This window comes from Protopterus annectens, chromosome 11.part0, assembly GCF_019279795.1.
Source record: "Protopterus annectens isolate FY-2018-M chromosome 11.part0, PAN1.0, whole genome shotgun sequence".
Taxonomy (NCBI): domain Eukaryota; kingdom Metazoa; phylum Chordata; order Ceratodontiformes; family Protopteridae; genus Protopterus; species Protopterus annectens.
Window position 1 is genome coordinate 185,522,303 of NC_056745.1, and position 24,635 is coordinate 185,546,937.

Sequence of the window (24,635 nt, forward strand, 5' to 3'; positions counted from 1 at the left end):
GTATAAATACTGCCTTCACGCCACGTTCCACTGCTACTTCTTTAACCTTTACACTCCACCCAGTCTCCACGAACTTCACAAAAAAACTTCTACTAAAACTCAAACCCAGTATAATCTCTGCAGATTACCTCCCTGCAGAATACCTCAAATGTGCTGCTGAGGCCATAACTTACCTAGTAAGTATTTTTATCTACAGATCAGTCTCTGAATCATATGTCCCATGCATCTGGAAAAAGTCATACATTATCCCACTACACAAAGGAGGTAACTCTTCTGATATAACTACCGCCCCATTGCAATCCTATCAACCTTTGTCCAAAATACTTGAAAAATGTATCCATTTACAACTTGTTAATTATCTTGTCCAAAGCACACTACTGTCCCCAACACAGCTTGCCTTCAGACCACATCACAGCACATCAACCGCTCTTTTATCCTTTATGGATGCCATAAATTATGCTAAAGACTTTGGTCAACTTATCTCTGCACTGTTTCTAGACTTCTCTAAGGCATTTGATACAGTGTCACACACTAAACTGTTACACAAGCTTGCATCTCTCGGTCTCACATCATCCTCCTTTGCATGGTTCAAAGTTTATCTCACAGACAGACAACAGTCAGCTAAGTGGCATGGCTTTCTTTTTCCCTTTCTACCAAATATCACAGGGGTTCCCCAAAGATCCATCCTTGGGCCCCTTCTGTTCAACATTTTTATAAATAATATTCATTTATTCTCTAAGAAATCCAAATTAATCCAATATGCTGATGATTCAACTATTATTTGGTCATCAAATAGCCTAACTGATCTGCAACTCATGATTATCTTTCATCTATTGAACTTTGGGTAAACAACTCCCAATTGCTACTTAACCCCCAAAAACAAAACTCATACTCTTTCTCTCAAAAGGGCAAACACTAAATAAACCACATTTAAAAATTCTTTCCTTAAATAACACTCTAATTGAAGCAGGCCCATACATTAAGCTGCTAGGCATAATCATCGATGAAAACTTATAATTTGATCTGCATATCCAAAGTAACATAAAAAAAAAAACCACCAGAAATTAGGCATGCTCTACAGACATTCTCATTTTATTAACTGATCCACCAGAATTACTCTTGCCAACACATACCTATTACCTTCCTTACTATATTACACAAATATCCTTACCAATCTCCAGATCTCCTTCTTATCTAAACTTGAAGCTTGCTATAATAAAATTGCAAAATTTGCCACATTTTCTCCCAGTTCTACACACCACTGCACCTCTTTCTGATCATTAAGATGGCTAGAACTACCACAACATCTCTTCTTCATGCAACTCTTAACAGCCCACAGCATTATAAATAAACCCACTGCCTGCTCTGCTCTAAAATCCATTCTTTCTAGTTACCTTCCCACTAGATCTCTAAGATCCAAAGACAAACAACTTATATCAGTTCATAAGCCCAATAAAAATGCTGGAATATGCCTCTAATCCCATCACATCACCAAAGCCTGGAATCATCCTCCAACAAATATTAGAAATAACTCTAACTTTCTCTCATTTAAATATGCACTGAAAGAATTCGTAAGCAAAATGTGGATCTGTTCCTACTCTAAGTCCACTCAATTCTATATCCCTTCTGCCTTAACTACCGTTTACAACAACCTTCGCACCTCTACCTCCTTAACAACCTCTGCTCCTCATTAAATTTCCCCACGTTCTCTCTCGCCTACTTGTATTTTTATACATACATACATGTTGACTATGAGTCTGTTACTCCTTAACAACCCTCCTCTCTTTCCACATCAGCTACTCTTACTGCCTGCACTAATTCCCTTCCTCACCCTCTCATCTGCTCCTGTGCCTCCCCTTGTGCTGTCTGTCCTCCCTTTTCCTATTCAAATACTTAACCAAGATTGTAATAGAATTCCTCCTTTTGTTACCTTGTAAATATCTCACATATCTCTTCCAGTGCAATTTTTTGACATGTTTATTATTTATATAAGAATTCTACTGTATTATATTATTATTTACCATGTACCTTGGAGCTTTTCTCCCTGGGCTACTGCTGAAAATGGGATCCTTGGACCCCAGTCAAACTTTCGCAGTAAACAATGTCAAATAAATAAATAGTTACTGTCAATTTGCATATGGCTGCTGGCCACATTGCCTTGTATATGCTATGATTCTATGATCCTATGTATATGGTTATTGCTATTCCTATCATAGGTCCATTGATATAGTTATTAGCTGCAAAGTTCTCTGTGGACTCCAGATATTGGTCAGTGAAGGGATGGGCAATAAATTGAAGAGACACTGTACAAACAGGAGTCAGATTAATGCCTCAGAATCCCTTTCTCTGACCAGGAATTACTAGAGAACATATGAATGTCAGATGAGAATGTTGCACAGTTTCTGAGCAGAAGCACATATCCTTCTGAGCACGTGACCCTTTAGCTTGGTTTGTAAGGTTGTACTTTCAGGCAGCTTGATACGCACCTAGCAATACTGTTCCATGAAGGGGGTAGGAACACAGAAGGTATTATCATCAGCTGCCTTTTTGTTTTTACTACTTTTGAATTAAAAGAGTACGCATTCATCAGTTCTCAAAGCTATGATAGGAGTACACTAAAAACAGTTTTACTGGTGTTTTGATATAATACGTGTGTGTTCTTCTGAGCTGCACATAGTGTAGTCTGTGGTACGGAAAAGCTAGCCTAGCTTTGTAAGGGCACGGCAATCATCCAACGATACTAATGCAGAAAGACTTATAGCTAAATAAATCTGTTGCCCTTCCCACAAACAGCCCCAATGTAAAATACAGAAATTACAGCTATGCTTAAATAAAAACGAAGTACAGAGCTGGTTCTTCATAGGATTTCATATGATAAATTATTATCCGAACTTATTATGTTACTGCTATTATAATATTATTTTAAAGAGGCGATGTGTACCAGAGATATGCCATGTTTTCAGAAACACAGGAGTTTTAGTGCACTTAAATAACTTGACAAGAACCATCTTGTACATAAGCAGAGGTTGAGTTAGTAAAATCCAAGTCTGCAGAATTCAGGATTTGCATTGCTAATTCATAATTCATTACTGCCCTCCCCCCTGCAACCCATCTCTTTCATGCTGTAAAAACCCTTTTCCCACTTCGTTCTCTTTAATCTAATTATTCCACTTAGTACATTATAATTATTTATATAACATTAGTATTTACTGTAATTATTCTGTACAGTTATATTTAATACTCTCACACTTAAAAATGATAAACAATGCAAAGACTACTTAATCCTGACTGCCAAGAGCTGCCTATAATGGGGGTCATTATGCCAGCAAATCATAGACATTTAACCCAGGTCCTGGTGCATATCACAGAACTGTTGAAGACAGCAGCCAATGTAGTGCAGGAATATGTACTGGCTGTCTGCCAGAAAGTGTGGGGGGGGGCAGAATATGTTGTTGTCTTTCAGCTTTTCCCAGTTAGGGGTCGCAACAGTGGAACTCCGGTCCGCTAATGATTGGCAGTAGATTTTGACAAATGCAGAGGTGCCAGCTTGATGTTCAACCTTCAACGAAGGCACGCCCATTTACGCATGTCTTTCAAATGCCCACCCAACCGTGGGGAGGACATGCAGACTCCACACAGAAGGCATTCCCCGCACTCCAGCCGAGAATCGAATGGGAGAACCTTTTGCTGTGAGGCAACAATGCTACCACTGCACCACCGCAAATATAAACTGTAAAATCCATGCCAACCATAGGGCCTTGTTAGTACTCTCTTTCCACACTCCCCATCCAGTAAGAAAAAGTCTCTGGTAAGTCAGACCCCCCCCCCCCAAGAAAGAGGAGATTACAGTGATTACATGTACTAATGTGGGATGCCAATGCCATGACAAGCTGGAGCAATAAATGTTTCAGTTTTGGCATGAAGGTAGATGGATGGTCAAAAATATGTAAGAGCCATGAAAAATGATGTCAGCAAAACAGCCCAAACTGTTACAAATGCCATTAACAGAGTATAGTGATAGTTAACAAAATGACAGATGCTCATAATTCAGACTGAATATAGCTCTAGTTTCTCAGTTGTCACTCAGTATTTGAAGCCACTAAAACCCACTGTTGACAGTTTGCTTTAATTTGCTGAACAATCAAAATACAATAACAAAAAAGCATAGGGCACTATATTAGTTTTGTACACTTCTCCCTGTCCAAACTGCTTAGCCTTTGTTTTTTCCCCCTTTTTCTGTGCCCATACACCCTTGATTGCCAGTTGCTCTTTATCAGGTTAAATACAGCTTTACCCTTCAACCAGGTGGTCCCCCTGATTACTCTGGTCAACCTCATGATATACATCTGTAGTTCCTAAGGACTGAGGGATCCAATGCAGAAACATACGCTATGGAGTCATCATAGATACAGAGGAGTGGTGATTGCTACTGCTCCTGCCTTTCCCCCAGGCAGATTACCTGCAAGGGTCCTGGCCACCATCTGCAATTTCACAGGTAGCAGTTCTTCTGAACCCTCCACCTGGGATAAGAGCACTGGCTGCAGGCTACTTCATCCTATCCCCCATCAACCCTACTAGTGATCCAAGCCCATTGCTGAACTTAGGTCACCATCAGCACAGATGGACTTGGACAGTCTGCCTCTGTGCTACTGGGCCAACTGTATAGGACAATAAATTACTGCATGAAAGTTGATCTTCAATGTTCTACTTTATCAGCAGAAATAAAAGCAATAACAATGCAGCCATTAAGGCTATAATAAAAAGCACAAGCTACCAGATCGGTCTGGCCTGCGCTCCTCTACTTTGCTTTAGATACTCTTGCAGCAAATTCAACAACTTGAAAAAAGAAGTGCTGTAAATTATGTGCCCACACATGAATTGGTTCAGCAATATCCATAGTTATGGGGACATGATAAAGTGAACGACTTATGAGTATGGATTAAAAAGGATTTTGGTGTGGCAGCTAAGGGTATGAGGGAAGAGACTAAACAAAAGATAATACAAAAAATGAGAAATTGTATCTCTGTTATATGTTTATGGATAGCAAGATACAAACAGTTAAAATGTTTTTAGTCCCTTTACCTTTATACACAGGTCAGGCATATTTTTATCAATCAGAGGAGAAGTTGTAGATAGCAATTAATAAAGAGCTGAAAGACCTGAAGGATTTTATCTGGGAGGGGAAGATAGCAAGAGACAAGTGGGATAAGCTGATTCTTCCAATTGAACAAGGCAATGTGGGATTACCTGATATGAAGGGGTATTTCAGAGTTACACAGTTAAGGCTCCGATAAATAGCACAAGCAGAAACCTTTAATTCAAAGTGGAAAGGGATGATGATGAATCAAGGGAAAGCTTAAGAAACAAGGAGAGACTGGGATTTTGGATGCAGATCCTTAAGAAGAATAACAATAACCATGCAAAATATTATATTTATAAAGTAGCAAAAAGTATTCTATGAACTAAGCCGACACTGGAATGAAAAAAGGAAATTCTGCTGATAGGGATAACTGTAATCAGGGATACAGACAATAGACAAGAGAGGGATGGAATTTATTGGAGAAAACTGGAAAAAGGACTAAGGTATTGGGAGCAAATAATTAGAGAAGGAAAGGTAATAGAATGGGAAGAGGCCAAGAATTTTTTGGACTGCAGGTTAGAGATTGCCTCCCTGTCAAGGATTGATATCAGACTATAGGCAATGAAAAATAAACAGGGAGATCCTAAGTGAAAGATCAGCGCTGGTAGAGTTTTTAGTAGACTCTAGAATATAAGCTGCTGTTAAAAAAGAACTAATTAGCAGAGCATACAAAATATTGCATGATAACTACAAAAATCAATCAGAGGAGGTTAAAAAGGATTGGGAAGAGAGATTTTATAAGCAATTTACAAAGAAACAATGGGGGGTATCTATATGTCTCCCAAATATGTAACAAAGTCTAAAGATTTAGGATCTTTGCTTGGAAGCGCTTACATAGGTATATTTATACCCCAAGTAGACTCCAAAGAATTTTTCCTCAGGTAGACAACAAATGTTGGAGGTATGATGGGGAAGAAAGAGGTAAATGGTAACATACTTTTTGTTAGTGTAATGAGTTGGCTGACTTTAAAGGTTCCCTGCATACTGCTCTGTCAAAGATACTGGGTGAGCAAATTGGTGTAACTAAGGAAATCATTGTTGAGCTACAATACACAATCAGAATTGCCTATACAATGTAAGGCCTTGCTGGGTCTAATTATGGTGGCTGCCAAAAAAAAAGCAATTACTAGAAAATGGAAATCAAAGTCTAAACCAACTTTACTGGAAGCAGTGAATATAAGTTCATAGGTGGTTACTGGGCTATTGACAAAGGTCTTTATAAGCCTAGCCATGTGTACCCAATATAATACTAGAGGAAACCCAATATAAACTCAAGATCTTAGTTAGTAATGACTGCCTATATCTAGGAGGGTCATAGGTGAAATCCCTGGCAGGAATTTATGGTTTCCCATCCAGTCACCCAGGCTACATTTAACTCATTATATCCAAGTGATGTCTCAAAGTGCATCTGTATTTAACTCCAACTAATTCCTCTAGGCATCAAATATTACTTGTTCCTTTGCATCAATAATTCCAAAAAACATGTTATGTGCAAGATTTTAAAATATTTCATCTTGAAGCTTGCACAATGGAAAGTTCAACTGCATTAATATTTGACCTCTGTCTAGTGTAGATAAATGGATATTAACTGTTGTTTTTATCATACTAATTTTTATAGATAGAATTTTCACATTTTTCTAAATATCTCAAAAAGTAAGAGACAGAACTTCGTAGCCTCATATGAAAACTCTCAGCTAGATGAATAAGATTCTTCTGACAGTATGTGTGTAACTTGAGTGGTTGCTGAGATATTGTAAGTTGTTTACAAAGTTCTACAAATGGAATAGTAGTTACTGCGTTTACTGTTACTTATAAAATATGGTTTAAGACCTAGAACCTAAAGAATACTACCACTAGAGGAATGGTTTGTGCTGAGGAGTTTGCCATTTATATTTTTTAACCCCTATGGTTTCAGAGATATGAACATTTGTTTGAAATGTGAGGATGTAATTTCATTCTGTCAAAAGGCTTAGGCTCTGCCTATTAGAAGTTACAGTGCAAACTTCCTGAGCTCCATTGGAGTGATTAAACAGGGTCATTGAAGAGCTTTTGTTTGATGTGAACTGGTAGCCTATTCCAGAGGAGTGGCAACCTCTGAGAGACATATCTGTCTCTCCAGCAGGTCCTATTTATGTCGCAGGCCAGGATAAGGTCCCTGGAGTGGGTGACCCTTGTCTCAATTGACTTGTAGATGTGCAGCATTTCCATTAGGTTTGGATCCAAGATTGCTCTGTAGGTCAGGCACAAGTCTTCTGTAGGTAGTCTGTATGCTACTGAGTACAGTGACAGTGACTTCAGTCTGTCAATGTATGACATGTGTTGGAGACCCTGAACTTTCTTGGTTAAAAATCTCTGACCTTCAAGTTGCTGCAGGTGCCTGGTAAGGTACATACCAAAGGGAGAATTGTACTCAATTACTGGCCTAATGAGGGTCGAGTACAAGGGTGTTATGACTACTTTCACTCTTGAGGCAATGCCTTTGCTAATTAGGTGTGTGACGTAGAATGCCTTCCTTACCACAGTAGACACATGAAGTTTAGATTACAGTCAACTTGCGTTCCCAAGCCTCTCACTACTGAGTTGTTACTTAGGGTATTATTATTTATATTATAATCTGCAGGGATATTGTTTTTCCCCGAAGGGGATGATAATGCATTTTTTTAGCACTGAGTTTGAGTCCATGGCTTTGGCACCAGTCATTGGTTTGTGTAAGTCCTTCTTGAAGTTTATTGACATAGCTTGGGGATTCAGTGATTGCACCTAATTTGCAGTCATCAGCAAACTTAGTCAGCCACAGCCCCTCTGTTTTGGTCTGAACTTCTGAGAAGTATTCCAAACAATAGGGGGCCCGGTACTGACCTCTGTGGAACCCACTGGTGACAGGTCTGCTGTTTGAGGTAAAGTCCCCAAATTTGACTGAGTGTGATCTGTCAGTGAGCCAGTTAGCAACCCACCTAACAACATAAGGGTTGATATTCAACTGGGAGATGTAGAGGGACTGCTTTGTGGAATGTTTGGAGGGGATGGGGGGGGGTGAAATTTTTGCCAAACCTGTCGGATAATAGGTTAGCTATTTTTGCAGGATCAGTGCATGTGATGCCATCCACAGCTAGTTCAGCACATGTCTGCATCCTACCTTTTAGGTTATGGATATAGCTGAAGAATACCTTATGGTTATCCTTATCTGTAGTTGCTAGGGGGTTAGGAGGGTGGCCTAATGGTTAAGGTGTTTGCCTTACAAACACAAGATGCAGGGTTTGAGTCTCACAAGGGACAACTGGCTAGGCTTACAATGACTCACAAGGGCAGGTAGCTTAGTACTAACCTATGAACCTATTTTTTTTTCAAAGTCACCCTTAGAGGATTTTACAAGTTGTCTGATTTGTTTGTTCAAGCAGAGAAGGGTGTTCTTCCAGAGCTGGAACCTCTTTTTTATTCTTAGACAGCAACTTCTTCCTCTTGTTGTATAACTTATTATTGCTAGATATCCACCATGAAGGCTTGTTTTTTCTTGAGGATCATGTTTTGATCCTATCAGGTACAGCTGTGTCAATACATTTGTGAAAGCGTTTGTACAGGACATTTGTGTATACCTTAGTATAGCTGTCAATGTCATCTGTGGGAAAAGGAGCTTGCAAATTATTTATGCCATCCCTTAGGAGGGTATAATTACCTTTGGTGAAATGTTTTAGCCCAATTTCACCTAAGAGGGGTTCAGGTGTTATAGCTACTTCAAATGTGAATGATTTGCAATCAGATTTAACCAGTGAGGGTTGTATACTTGTGGTGGTGCAATGGTCACCCGTGTTGGTGAGGACCAGGTCCAAAATATTTGAGCCCCTTGTGGGGTTGCATACTATTTGTTCCAGGGCATTAGTGTTAATAAAGTCCAGGAACCTTTGTGCAAGCATGTTGGTACTCATATAAGTTTCCCAGTCAATAGACAGACTCTTTGATTGTAATTTGATTGACTCAAGTAGGTCCAAATATGTAGTGTGGGTATCTTGGTTCTCTGAAGGGGGCCTATAGCTAAAGATGACTTGAAGAAGGGTCTTACCCAAAGTTAGGTGAACTTGGAGTAACTCCATGAAGGTTTCCTATCTAACCAGTCTACAGGTGTATATTTCTTTGATGAAGATAGATAGTCCTCCTTCTTTGGTTATCACACATTCATTTTGCAGTCTGAAAGTGTGGAAGGCATTGTAGCCTTGCAAGCCCAGGGTAGTCTCTGCGGCCCTGAACCAAGTTTCTGTGACTGCACAGACGTCAACATCCTCCAGGGAGATAAGTGCTTCCAGAGAGTGCAGTTTCTGATTTAAACTCCTAGCATTTAGCAGCATAACCTTTAATTTATTTGTGAATGATATTTTCACTTTGGAAATTTTGTTCTTGAGACTTGCCTAAAAAGGGCATTATGGGGGAGGCAAGTGTCTTAGTAACTGAAAGCATAGAGGTGACAAGTCAGGATCATCTCTGGCAAAGCGGCATGGTCTGTCATCCATGTCATTCCAGGCTGACAGAAACTGGATCCCCCTAGAATGACACCAGAAACTAAGTCAATCATTTTTTGTTTATATTGTGGTATCATCCTAGGTGAGGGTAGACTGCATCATAGGTGAAGGTAGAATAAAGTAACAGAGATAAAACAACTGGAAATGAGATCTTTAGAAAAGGGTAGGAGCAAATTGAATAGAAAAAAATGGGAATTGCGGGAACAATACATGCAGAGGAGGAACAAGGTTTAAAAGAAGTCAGGATTTGCATGAGTTTTATAATGTTTGACTGACAATGACTGGATAGAATATAAGAGATGTATAATGTTTGCAATTATGTAATATGGTTTGTGATGCATAATGTTTGCAACTAAAGTTATGTAATATGGTTTGTTTTCATTTATATAAATGTATGATAGCTTATGTCATACATTAGCTTATGTCATACATGATAATTTAATAAAAATGTTTCTTGTTTAAGAAAAACTTGAATAAAAGAAGCTTTAGCACAATTAAAGAGCACAGCCATTTCACAGATAATTATTCTGTCTTGTTGGCATGCCAGGTCTTTTAAGAACCACTCAAAAGCCTACATAATATACAATCCTCTCTCTCTCTCTCTCTCTCTCTCTCTCTCTTTCCAAGACAGCCACTGTACCATTGGCTCTTTTTAGCAGTAAGTAGCTGTACATTTCTCATCAGTACCCCAGTTGCTCCTTGTGATTATCTGTCCCTCTCCCAGATACAAAAATAGTCAGTTGATTAGTTCTGTCCACCATCATCTCCTTAAGTTTGTGACATAGTCAGTTCTTGATGTCCATATATATTCTTACCTTAAATATCTCATCTGATAATATGCAAGTCTACATACTGTAAAGGTGACTAAAGGAGCAAGGAAGTGGGAAATGGGAATGTGAAACAGATGCCATAATAGCTAACCATAGAAAAAGAAAAAAGGTACAATAACGTCACTGTTGAGTAATAAGGCAAGGAGTTTTATCAAAGGAAAAAAAAAGACTGTCAGTAGCCTCTTTTCTTCACCTGCATCAGTCGTGCCAACGTGTGAACTGCTTTACTGAACAGCATTTTAAAACTTGTTACTCTGCCTAATTTTATTAATTATTAATTAAAAAATAACTTGTTCTTTTTAAGCATAATTAAACCTTCCTTGGTAGGTATCATGAACAATGCTGGCTCTTCTTGGAGTTTAGCAACTCCCCCCCAAAAGGTCTGTGGCATTAGGGCTCATTACAACCCAGAGTGGTTGAGTATTATCACCTCCCCTTGTCAGAATTAAGTAATGGCATAATAAGACGTAATCAGAGCAATAGTTTTAGCTGTGTTTTTTGTGACCCTGAAGAGTTACACACTTAAGAATAGAAAAAATATGTTACAGCAACATAGTTTGCCTTATTTTAGATTTATCAAAACATTTCTCTGGTGCTCCTTCCAGAAATTGAACCATGTATCTTTATTTGGATTCAAATATGGGACCATCGGTAGAGCCACATCTGAATCAAAGCAGAAATGTAGCAAAAATTAAGTTCCTTGATCCAAAAACAGACCTACTCAAAAGTATTCTCCATCGAGTAGGCTGTAAGTCACCTGGGGTTGTGCATGGTATAGATATTGCAAGCCTAGGGGTGTTGTGAAGCACGAACCTGAACAGCAACTGCATAACTATCCATGGATGTACAGTAATATAAGTATCCTGCACACCCTCCCATGCTTTACTGCACTTATAAAATGGGCATCTGTATTTTTTGCAGTTTGAGGTTTACATTTAGTAGTTTATATATGGTAGTGTATGTTTTGTAGTGTATTTTAATGTAAAATAGATTCACTGTCCATTTTAATTAATTGATAGCTGTGTAGAATTTTGGTCTGAAGTTTTCATATCAGTCATTTAACAGACTCTTCTGTCAAATTGTTGTGTGCTATTGCCCAGTTTATAAACAGCTGCCAGCAGTACACAATTCCTCAACAAAGTCCAGATGAGAAGACTAACATGTTAGTAGGATAGTGCTTCTTTAACGGTAATATAGAGCCTCAAAAATACTGACAAGAGTAATCTTTTTGATTGTAAACCCAAAATCCGAATGTATGCAAGCAGTACCCACCTACACACACACACACACACACACACACACACACACGCACGCACGCACGCACACACACACACACACACACACACACACACACACAAACATGTTTAAGGTGATTTAGCTGTTGGCATGTTTGCAAATATAAAAATATTCACAAGGGTAATCATTTTGGTGGCAAGTCCCAAGAACTGAAATATGTAAGCAGTAATGCTCGAACCACCACCATTCTTTTTCTTAAGCTGGTTTAGTAAATAGTATCCTTGTTACTTTGATTTAGTTGTGATTCCGTGGTAAGTCTTATCTGTAGTTTATTTCCATTTTTATTTGATTTTTATTCAAGCACTGTTTTACTTTTGTGAATTGTATTTTCAGATATACCTCTCAGGTCAGTCAGTGCTTAGAAAATACTTTCTATTTAGTTTGTGTGTGTGTGTGTGTGTGTGTGTGTGTGTGTGTGTGTGTGTGTGTGTGTGTGTGCGTGTGCGTGTGCGTGTGTGTGTGTGTGTGTGTGTGTTAGTACATTATGTGTGTAAAATGTGTTTGGTTTCGGTTTCTTCAGGAAACTTTTACCTTATTGGATATATTTCACTGTTTGATCAGGTAATGTCCTTAAATTTATTTATTTATTTATTTATTTATTTCAGTTTGATAACCGGGGAAGTCCAATGGGCCATGAAGAGCCCGTTTTCAGTGGAGGCCGGGGGAGAAAAGCTCCACTGACAGTTACAAGCAATTAATCTATACAATCAATTTTTCAGAGGAATAAAGCAAACAATATAATGTGAAATCATACAATCAATATTCAGAGAAATACAGACTACATTACAATATATGAATATGATAACATAGTATTTAATACAGACAAATGAGAATACAGGTTAAATTATTTATTTTTTTTTAAGACAAAGTTCATGTCAGAGAGAAAGTGGGTGCAGTAGGTGACTGTCCTGAAAGGGTATAAGTGAGTTGTTGTAGTAGATAAGGGAAGTAGTTGTAGCAGAGGTGGTGAAGTGAGTGGCTAGAGGGGAAAGTTATGTTGGGGAGTGGGACGGGCATATTCATTTTGTAGTAAAATAGGAGGACAAGAGGGATTTAAATTTGGTGTGGTCAGGGGTATTGTGAAGAGTGGGAGGGAGAGAGTTCCATAGTTTAGAAATGGAGCAGGAAGGCAGGAGGTGGCCCGGAGGTCGTGAGGGTTTGCAGTAGGAGGGTTTGGATTCCTGATCTGAGTGAACGGGTTGGCATGTAGGGAGGTAATGTAGTAGAGAGAGAGTGGCAGCTAGAAGGTTTGTGGATGAGCTTGTGGGCATTGGTGAGTTTAAGCCAAGGTCAAGTAATTGGGCAGTTCGAGCCATTGTAGGGTATGGAGAGAATGGCAGTGGTGGGGGGAGTTTTTTGAGTTGGTAGCAAATTTGCTTATTCTATTACAGCATGATTCGCATTTAGATTGCAGGCCAAGTTGAAGATTGTTTAGCAGGGGGGCACCATACATAAGAGATAGGAGGTAGGAGGAAGCTAGGGTTTTTCTGGTGGAGGGGAGAGGTAGATATAGTGTCTGTATAGAAGCCCAGGTTTTTGGTGGGTTTCTTTGATGGTGGATTGAATATGAGTGCCAGATTTTAGATGCTCGCCAATGATGACACCAAGGAGTTTGGTATTATGAACGATTTTGATTGGGATGTTATTGATACTAAGTATTGATAAAGAGTTGTTGTCAATTGTGGAGTTTCTAGAGGGGGAAAAGTTCATCAGTTTGGTTTTATTAGCATTTAACGCAAGGTGGTTTTAACTCATCCAGGATTCTGTTTTAGAGAAGGCTGACTGAGCTTTAAGAAGTAGATTGGAGCGGCAGTAAGCTGAGCAGATGATTGTTGAGTCATCTGCATATTGGATTATTTATGAGTCAGGGATGGCACAGTCAAAGTTGTTGATAAATATAATGAAAAGTAGTGGTCCTAGAACTGAACCTTGTGGGACCCCAGTGGGAGTGTGCAGAAAGGGGGAGGTTGAGGATTTCCATTGAACGGCTTGTCGACGCTCGGAGAGGTAGCTTGAGAACCAGGAAAAGGTGGAGGTGAAGAGGTTGAGAGATGTGAGTTGTGTTAAGAGTAGAGGGTGGGGGACGGTGTCAAAAGCTTTGGATAGGTCAAGGAACAGGGAAGATACAAGTTTACCAGAGTCCCGCGCTTGGTTTATGGTTTTGAGAAAGGATAGGAAGGCAGTTGTGGTACTGTGGCCAGGGCAGAAGCCATGTTCAGTAGGGGTAAGAAGGCTGTTATGAGCCAGATATGACATGAGTTGAGTATGGATACATTTCTCCAGGATTTTTGAAAGAGGGGAAAGGAGAGCTATAGGACTAAAATTGGAGGTGTCTGTCTTTTTCCCTCCTTTGTGAAGTGGGATAATGTATGTATGGCATCAGATGGATGGGACATATGCTTCACTGATGGATCTGTTGATTAAGATAGAGATGGGGAGGGCTATACTGTCAGCAGATAATTTTAGGAAAGTAGCTGAGAGATTATCAGCTGCGGTCTTGCTAGATTTGAGTTGGAGCAGTAATCTTTTTATAGTACTTGTAGGGATGGGTTAAAGGTTGAAAGGAGGGGAGCAGTGTAAGTGGTTGGTGGGTTTGGGGGGGCTGGAGGGGTTGTTTTTGGGGGGGTGGGGAAAAGAGGAGGGCAATTTGGCTCTGCAGTCTATGAAGAAAGAGTTGAATTTTGTGGCAGTGTCCAGGTCAGCAAGGTTAGGGTTGGGGCAGGGGTTCTGTTTGTTACCGGGGGGGGGGGGGAGATTGTGTCCCAGAATTTTCTAGGGTTGGTTGAGTGTTTGGTTTGAAGTTTGGAGTAGTATAATTTATGATCTCTGGTTATAAGTTTTTTTATGGAGTTACAAACTTGTTTGAATTCTAGTAGGTAGTTGGGTTGTTTGTTTTTTTGGTATAATGTCCAGGTTTTATCTCTTTGTAGCATGGTAAGTTTGGTATCTTTGGACAGCCAGGGGGAGGCATTGGCTTTGATTTGTTTGGTTCTAATAAGGGCATGGCTATTTATTGGGTCTATGAATGTGTCATTGAAGTAGGTAGTGGTGCTATCAAGGGGCAAGGTTCTTAGGGGGGAACCAGGCTGTGAGATGTAGACATTTGGAGAAAGTTTGAGTGTTGAAGTGGGAGAGATTGTGAGTGTGTATGTATTTGTGTTGCTGCTTCTGGAGATGGCATGGGAGACAGTCAGCAAAGGCAGGAAGATGATCACTGAGAGGGTCTGGAAGGATTCCTGAGTTTGAGATAAGGTTGGGATGGGATGTACAGATCAGGTCAATGATGGTGCCGGACCCATCTTTGTTAGGCCTGGTAGGGGAGTTTATCAGCTTGCTGAAATTGAAAAGACTGACTGAGTGAGATGGGGCTTGTGAATTTATTGAGGCCCAATTTATATTAGTGTCACCTAGAATGTAGGTTTCATTTATAATGTTAGAAGAAAACCAGGACAGGATGTCTTCTAGAATTGGGATGTTATTGCCAGGGGGTATATATAGGGTGGCTATACATATGGATTTGTGATTGTTGGGTTTTAGTAGAGCAGTAGTAATTTCAGCATTGCTAAATTTAGGGATAGGATTGGTATATGGAATGACTTTTGTTACTGTGAAGTGTGTTGAATTTGTGCCACAGCCCTGATTCCTCTTTTATTCTTTTTATTACTATTTTTATGCAAACTTAGTATAGTATTTCAGCTGGAGATTTGCATTTTTGCTGTTTGATTGTTTTATTTTATTTGCATATGTATTTACTTACTTATTTATGTATGCATGTATTTATTTATTTATTTATTTATTTGTGGGGTATGAATATTTCTGTGCTTGTTATTTTTTCCTGCTACATGACTTTTCAAGATGGTGGCAGTTTGCTGGATTTTGAAGCATATAAGAGAGTGAGGGGGTAGGGGGCCTGTAAATGAATGTGAGATCCAGGCGACCTGTACTAGCTTTTTCTTTTTCATACAGCAGATTTAATGCACAGGAAGCTGGCACTTTGATTGGTCAGTTTTATTTACTCAGTTCATATACAGAAATAATCTGCAGCTAGAAATTCCTGTATAATTTTTGTAAGGCTAAACTAATCGGGTGAAAATACAGTAAAGTGAAAAGGTAGCCAAATGGTTGTACAGATTACCACCTATTGTACATTCTATAATAATACTGAGTATGGAGAAGTCAGACAAAAAAAAAGTAGGATAACAAGAAAATAGTATAGGTCGCCTGTCTTTCAGCTGAGATATGTACACATAGAATGATCAGGAAATTCATGAATAAACAGGGTGCACACAGTAGGCTTTTTTACTGTGTTTTTCATTTAGTTATTCCTGATTAAGTATATTATATATGTATGAGCAACTGTTGGGTGCAAAAATTAATTTGTAACTTCATATTTCATACATTCAAGTACCTCTTATTAAGGAGTATTTTCTTATCTACAGGAATGAATTTAGATACTTCATGGACAGAGTAACATCAGTCACAGCACCAGGTATGTCTTTTTTGTCTACACTTAAGATCCTTTATTTTCTAAAACATTATAAAGAAATTGGGATAATAGAGTCAAACAATGTGCCATTGTGTTAAAACTGCAGCTACCACTGTTTGCATATTTGCAGACTTTATTTTCTGAATTTACAGCCTTAGCAGCCTTTTGAGTGCTATCTTGTTGTGTATTGTTTATTTCATTGGTTACACTCAGAAAAAAAAGCTTAACTTGGTGTTGTCTATGTATTTGTGAGACCTGATTAATCATCAGAACTAAATTCTTTGATTCCAGTCCAATGTATTGATGGGGGAACTCAACGAGTGTCTTCATGTCCTTTCTTCAGTATCAATGGCAAATTCAGAACATGTTAGTACTGCGGAATGAAGGCACAGCTACTTTAACTGGGCTCTGAATGTAATTGTAATTTAAGTAGCTATGTTGTTTTTTTTTTTTGCCGTCGACTCCATAGCCTACGCCACCTCCATTCTGATCAACAGGACTCTTACAGATAGAACCATCCCTTCCATCTGGAAAATTTCCTATGTCATCCCCCTCCACAAAGGTGGTAGCTCTACTGAACTATCCAGTTATAGACCTATCGCCATCCTGTCCCCACTAGCCAAAATAATGGAAAAATGCGTACATAAGCAACTCATGCATCACCTCTGCCAGAATACTCTGCTGGCCAACTCACAGCATGGTTTTAGGCCCCACCATAGCACCACTACTGCCTTACTTTTCTTTACCAAGCTCATAAATCATAACCGTAATAATAATATGCTACCCTCTGCCCTCTTTCTTGACCTTTCAAAGGCCTTTGATATGGTCATCACCAACTACTCATTCACGCTCTGAAAACTATGTCCCTTGACAACAATGTCATACAATGTCATATCTAAGCAGGAAACAACAGGCAGTATTATGGCAGAACAAACTGTCCACTCTATTACCTCTCACCCTCGGAGTCCCCCAGGGCTCAATTCTAGGTCCCCTACTCTTTTCCATCTTTATCAATAACCTCCACTCTGCCCTCCCAGATGCAACCTGCATCCAATATGCAGATGATTCCACCCGGATCTGTACCGCCTCTTCCCTGACAGAACTCCATACCTTAACCCAAAATACTTTCAGCACTGTAGAAACCTGGCTCACTAACCACCGGCTTCTTCTCAATACCAACAAAACTAAACTGCTACTGTTTGCCCCAACCAGTAGATCAACCCCTCTCACCATCACCATTACCTGGAATAATGGTACACCTATTACCCCTGATGGACACACAAAATGGTTAGGTGTCATAGTTGACAATAACCTAAAATTCGATCTGCATGTCAACAAAACCATCAAAACCTTCAACGAAAAGTTTTGATCACTATACAGAAACAAGCCTTTCCTCACCCCAGTAGCTAGGATTTCTATTGCCAACACGCATCTCCTCTCTACCCTCTTTTACGCCTCCCCCATACTCTCTAATCTGAATAAATCTGAATTCAACAAACTCACAACCTCCTACAATCACATTGCCAGATTTGCTACCAATTCCACACATAGAACACACCTCTGTCAAAACCTTAATCTCCTGGGGTGGCTTGAATTGCCCAACCAAATCCTGTTCAGTCAACTCACTATGGCACACAACATCCTCTATAACCCTGACAATACCCCTGCACTCACAAGTATCATAAAAACGTACTATAACTCTAGGCCACTGTGCTCATCTAACAAGCTACTGATACAGACTCCCAAAGCCACTAATTCTGCTGGAGACTCCCTGTTTGCTAACTCCGTTAGCAGAACCTGGAACTCTCTCCCAGCAATTTTGACCCTTGAACTCTCCAAAAACCTCTTCAAAAAATGGTCTCAAACAATATTTTAAAACACACTGGCTCTGCCCCTGTACCAACCCTGATTAGCTACCACCCTACTCACTGTGTTTATAATCTTGAGTGTATCTACGCTTACTACTCCTAAAATGTATTGAGTGCATCTCTGCTCTCATCCTTATGTTTGTTATTCTACTAGATTGATGTAATAAATATATTAAGTATATCAATGTTCACTTACTGAATTTTTAATTACTAAATCTCTGTATTACCTTCCTGTTGACTATATTGTATTTAAAGTGTAAAATCCCATGTATCTTAAACTGGCATTACTATTTGTGTTTTGGAGCTTTTCTCCCAGGGCCTCTGCTGAAAATGGGCATGTACCCAGCCGGACTTTCCCAGTCAACAAATGTAAAATAAAATAAATAAAAATAAATAAATTGTTGACCAGCCACTTTTAATTTAGTTCTGAGCACTGCATCAAAATTGAATTATTACTCAGTGACTCATACCATCTGTCTTTTATGGTTTCCCTATGTTTCATCAAGACATCTAAGAATGAGTCACGTCACAAAATTTTCACCACTGAGAAGCGTAACTCTAAAAGCAGCCCCACCAGCACTCTTTTAACATAACGTAGATATACTGTCTTTTACAGCTATCAATTCATACTCCTTTCACTGCTCTCAAGTTCCAAAGGCACGTGCACACAAACACACTCATAATTTTGCTTGACTGTGTCTTTCTGTGTGTGCGTGTGTGTCACAGGTGTGTGCAAAATGGATAATCCTACTGCTGCTGGCAGATTAGAGGAAACTGCTATGTAAATTTATTTGCTTGCCTGGTAAACAGCAGGCATCAATGACAGGAAGTGCTTTGTAGAAAACAGTTTCTGACAGCACTGGTGATAAAAAGAATGTAAAATATTATTACAAAAAGACATCATTTTGGTTTATCTACATTAAATATTTCAGTCACTAGTTAGACCCTTCCATCAATACTAGTATTGCTTTTTTTTTATTTAAGATGATTTTTGGGAAATATCATTGTCATCTGAATGCTCACTTTAACACTAAATGGCTTTCTGAAACTACTTCTTAAGAACAGAAAAGGGGAAGTGTGGTTGCAGGTTTATGAGTACACTACGGCTATGGCCAGCTATGAAGTTAGCATTTATCTCTTATTACATCATATGCCTTTTTAACAGCCAGAGAATTGCAGTGTTACAGAGCTGGACTGTGTGAAACTGTGAGTGAATTTTTGACAGACTGAGCTTTGAATCATTGGCCAGCTATTATTTTTGCTTCTTTAATCTTTCATTTAAATAAAATAATAGATTTTTTTTCTTGATGTTTTTCATTTTTCTGGGAAACCTGTGGTTGCTAACTTGGCAGAGGACAGTGGCTGTGTTCTGAGGCTGGGATTATTGGGTTCATGCAGTCACTGATATTTGCATAAATTCAAAGTTTATTCTGTTTTTGGAGAAAAAAAAAGGGGCGGGCTAACAAGTTATGCAGCTTAGTCAGGTCATCTTTTTCCCCGAAAGGGACATCTGCACCATTTATTATTTAAGTTTGTTTACTCGGTTGGGGATGATAGTGCTATTTCTGACTTTTTATAGCTAAATCTGTATAATTCTACTTAATTAAACATAAAGTTCCTTAAAGGTACTTTTGATTTGTATTACATTTGTATTTGATGACTATATGGATTTAGAAGGTATTAAGTTAGCATTTTCATATTTTTAGTTTAAAATACATTTTATTTTCAATTCCAGTCTCTTGTACTGAAATGTTTTAGGTTCACCTTTCTAACCACGAAAGGTCCAGTTTTATTTGTATTATTTTTCTTTTACTGATACACAATAACAGTTCAATGATTCATACTTTAAGCATTCAAATATTCTGAAATATGTTCTTTTCATAAGCATTTGTTTTGCAATTATCTTCCACCAAAGCATTGTATACATGTCAACCACACCTATCAAAATTCTCATTTTTGTTTTCTGAAACTTGTAACAGATACTACCATATTATTATTCTTTCAGATTATCCATTTTACTCTAAAGGATGAGAAAACTAAAACATTATCTGTTCAAAGCTAAAATCTAGTAGGACTGACGTATAAGTTACTGTAGTCTAGGATGAGTAAATAATGAGATTTCAAACATCAGGTTAGCCTCGTCTAGTAGTGTTACATGGTTTACTGTCTCTCTGTCTACTTATTCTTTACCTGAATGTATGTAGGCTTTAGTATGATACATGCGCAGTTCCTGAGTACAGACACAGCCATGCATGACGGACCAAGACACATGGATTTCAGGTAATTATCCTGTTATTAATAACAGGGGGCAGCACAGTGGTGCAGTGGTTAGAGTTGTCGCCTCACAGCAAGAGGGTCTCCAGTTTGATTCTCAGCTGGGGTGCCTTCTGTGCGGAGTCTGCATGTCCTCCCTGTGTCCACATGGGTTTCCTCTGGGTGCTCTGGTTTCCTCCCACGTTCCCAAGAGATGCTGCAGGTGGATTAGACATTCTAAATTGGCCTTAGGTGCGTGTGTGTGTGTGTGTGTGTGTGTGTGTGTGTGTGTGTGTGTGTGTGTGTGTGTGTGTGTGCCTTCTGAGAAAGGTTGGGCACTGGGCTGGCAACTCAACACCATAAAACTCTACTGCCAATTGTTCTGTGGACCACTGATCCACTGTGATGACTCTTAACAGGAGCAGCCGAAAGGAAAAGAAGAAGATCCTATTATAAATGACAGAGCAACGAGAAGAGTTAAGGATTCTTATTCTACTTGGTAATGTGTCTTTGCACCATTCTTTAGATAGAGCTGCTGCTACATAAGAAAGACACTCAAAATTATTGTATTTTATTTGTCCTTTGCAATAACCAGAAATTGGCAAAATAGGTATATTTATTGTACATTTATCCTTTTGTTGACCAGGTTAGTCCCACTAGGCTAGTGGCCTCTTTTCAGGGGTGACTCAAAGTGGTATTTATACTACTAGGGGAATTTGGCCAGGGCATCGGTGAACTTACCCTACTCTTTTCGATAGTGGCTGTGGGATCTTTGACATCCACTTCAGCTACCACCAACTCAAACAGATGGGGACTTTGGTTTCATATCTCATTCAAAAGACAGCACACTCAGGAGTGCAGCACCCCCTATGCTGTCACTACAGTGTCAGTGATCAATCTACCTGGTATGGGAATGGAAGTCACAACCTTCTGCAGCAAAAGCAAGCATGCTACCTGTTGTGCCACCGACACTATCCGTACAACTAGTAATAACCAAAGGGTAAAAAGGCCACAGCGACAAACCACTCAGGAAAAACTGCAAGAAAAACCCAGCCCAGCTAGAGTTTTCACTGTGTGATACTTTAAACCTCCTGTAATGGAGACCCATGAGATATATGGAAATGACCCCTTAAGGACATCATGTGTTTCAGCTACATGGCGGCTGAATGCCCATGACTTTTTAAAGTCTTTAAAGTCTTTATGGTACATTCAGGCCAATAAAACTAAACCCCGCTAACTGTGGGCATGTACGTTTCAGACTGCAGTTTTTCGTTAGTGAACATTAAGGTAATTGGTGTGGGTGTTTGTAATGGCATTTGTTTGCATAGATATAGTTGGGGACTCTTGTGGTTCAGAAGGCCAGGCAGAGATCACCATGTAAGAACTTATATGAGGTAACATACAGTCACAGAGCTTTTAATCTATCAACATAGCTTAGTAAGTCTCAAAACCAATAATTTTCTTAGAAATCTTTGAGGCCTTCCAGTTGGATGAGATACTTAGAGAGGTACATTGTGAATGTGACAATGTGTTCTGTGATGAGTTGGATGATGGAAATCTAGAGAGGGATTATCAATTCCTTACTGCTGAAAGATATGCCTTTGTAAGTTTAAATGTGCTAGACTGAATGATTTTCTGACTGCAACTGACACATAATGGTCAAATGGTTGTTGTTGATGACAAAGTCGATTTTAATGGGTATGTTTTTGATATGGCCTGAAGTAAGAAATTCTTGCCTGCCAGATAAAATCACGCTGCATTTTTAACACTAAGCTTAAGTCCATGGTCAGTCGACCAGTGAATTGTGTGGCTGAGCCTTTTGTTGAAGAAGGTGGGTGTCTTTAGAGGAGAGTGTGATAGCAAGCAGTTTGCAGTCATCAGCAAACTTAGTGAGGAATAGACCATCAACATCAGAAAAAAAAAATGACAAAAAGCAGGGAGGCCCAAAACAGCCTTGAGCTACTCCACCAGTGGCATGCATTTATAAAAACTACCCCCATCTTTTACTGTGAGAGTCCTAGCAATAAGGCAGTTGGATGAATTAAGAATTAATGCAAAGTCTGTAAACTTGTTGATAATACCTGCATGGGGAATTGTATCATAGGCCTTAGCTAGATTCATATAAAAACTGAGGATTGTGTGAACCATCTCTGTGGCTTCTGTGACCTTATCAAAGAAATTGATTAGATTGAATAGACCAAACTTACCTTTAACAAACCCATATTGGTTTAGTTAGAGAAGTTAATGGTTTCCTATATAATTAGGGGTTAATGGCTCCCTACATCATTATCTTACAAACAATACTAGTGAGACATTCATGAATGTAATGACTCGAATTTTTGGTGGGCCACCGTTGTGTAATGGAGCCACTTTGGCAATTTGAGAAGTTCCAGGTACATAACTGGTGTAGTGGCTGAGGTTAGACAAGGTAAGGAAGGGTTAAATAAAGCTATATTTGGCACTTATCAGGAGGTAGCCATTGTCCTGACTCATGGAAATAGTGTATTTAATCTTTGATAAGAATGACAGGGCTTTATTGCTAAAGATAACAGGGGAGAAGGAGTTAGGTGGGTAATAGGGGAGTGGGGATGTAGGTGGAGTCAGTGGGGTGACGTGGAAGCTGCATTGCTTGACAAGGATGTTGGTGCTGACCTAAAAAGCGCCATTGGATATTAATTTAGCACAAAACTGAGTGGCACTTCTGAGATGCCTGATACATTTGAAAAAAGCTTTGTGGTTATCTTTGAAGGACAGAGCAATTTTAATTTATAGCTAGCCTTGCATTTTTTAATAAAGTGCTAGGCATTTTTACAAACCAATTTTAAATCCCTTTTATGATGAGGGGAGAAAGATATCTTATGTCTCTTTTGTTCTACAATTTACTTATGCGTTAATTCCACCATAAAGGTTTATTCTTGAATTTTCTTTTGTATTTATGGTATATGGGAAAAGATACCTCAAGGCAGCTGTTTAGACAGGAGTAGAATTTGGAGCTGTACTCAGCAATTTCTGTGAGACGTTCAGTGGGAGAGGGGCCACACTGACCTTTATCAAGGTCATCTGACAGCAATAGAATGTTGACTTTGGAGTAGTCCCCAAAATGTAGTAGGGTTTAGTGGGGGAGTTGGTTCTGAGGGAGAAGATGACAGTTTAGTGATTGGACTTAACTAGAGCAGGTGTCACTCAAGGTGGGGGTGCAGGCATGCACAGTGTTGGAGAGGACAAAGTTAAGAAGATTTGCACCCAACGTGGGAAGTTGTATGAGCCGATCTAGATAGTTGGTAATTACAAAATGCAGGAACCACTGTACATATTTATTTTAGTTATTTAACTGTCTTATTTGATGGAAGGGTAGTTAGAATAACCTACTGGCAGCATATTGCGTTTGATAGATATCTTTTCCTAAGTAATTTGTGTATAAACCATGATCAACAGGATATACTGGAGGGAACCTATATTTTACAAGTATAATTTTTTTACTGTAGGTGACCATAACATCAAGAATCTTGAGGTTTGTGTGTACTATGTATGTATTCTACCTACATTCCAAAGTTCAGCTGTACACCACAAATCTATTACTTACCTTTATTTTTAAAATTAATATTTTTTTTGATTGTTCTCTCCACTGTAACTGTTTGTGCCGCATACCACTGTAAAAACATGTCTCTTGTAATTTGTGTGTATACTGATTATGTCTAAATAACTAAATGTGTCTGTAATTTTTCTTTGTGGAGCTTTTCTCCCCGGGCCTCTGCTGAAAAAGGGCCTTTTCGGCTCAGTCAGACACCCCCGGTTAACAAATGTAAAATAAAATAAATAAATAATAAATAAATATGGAATTTGTCATGAAATGAGGGTGTCACAGATAAATATGGAGTTGTCCTTGCATTCCTTGGGGGTCTGAATGGATGATAAATGCTGAATCCAGACATAGATGAGGTAGTGTTATCTATATATTAGAACTAAGTTTCAGTAAAAGTACAAATATGGATGTGCTCAAGGGTTAGGAAGGCCTCATATTTGGATACTGTCTTATTTACATTGCTAGCATTAAGCAGTGCCATCTCGATATAAGCTGAATTGGAATTTGCTAAGTCAGTAAGTCCAGGTGATGGACTTTGCCTAAACAAAGGCACTATTAAACTTGTTTGTTGTTTACTAGGGTAGTTCTATAGTAGACATTTCCAAATATAGACAAGGAGAGTCTAGTAAAGTGACATTTTTAGACATAAGTATAGCTTTGATTCAATT

The 24,635-nt window shown here is 39.0% G+C and overlaps 1 protein-coding gene across 2 annotated transcripts in view; it reads left to right on the forward strand.

The window, feature by feature from the left end:
* Positions 1–24,635, forward strand: part of LOC122815249 (dihydrofolate reductase-like) — a 207,705-nt gene that overhangs the window by 33,404 nt on the left and 149,666 nt on the right. For both annotated transcript variants that reach the window (XM_044087590.1, XM_044087591.1), the window contains exon 2: positions 16,217–16,266. In XM_044087590.1, coding sequence (XP_043943525.1) covers positions 16,217–16,266 — 50 coding nt within the window. The remainder of the gene's footprint in view (positions 1–16,216; positions 16,267–24,635) is intronic.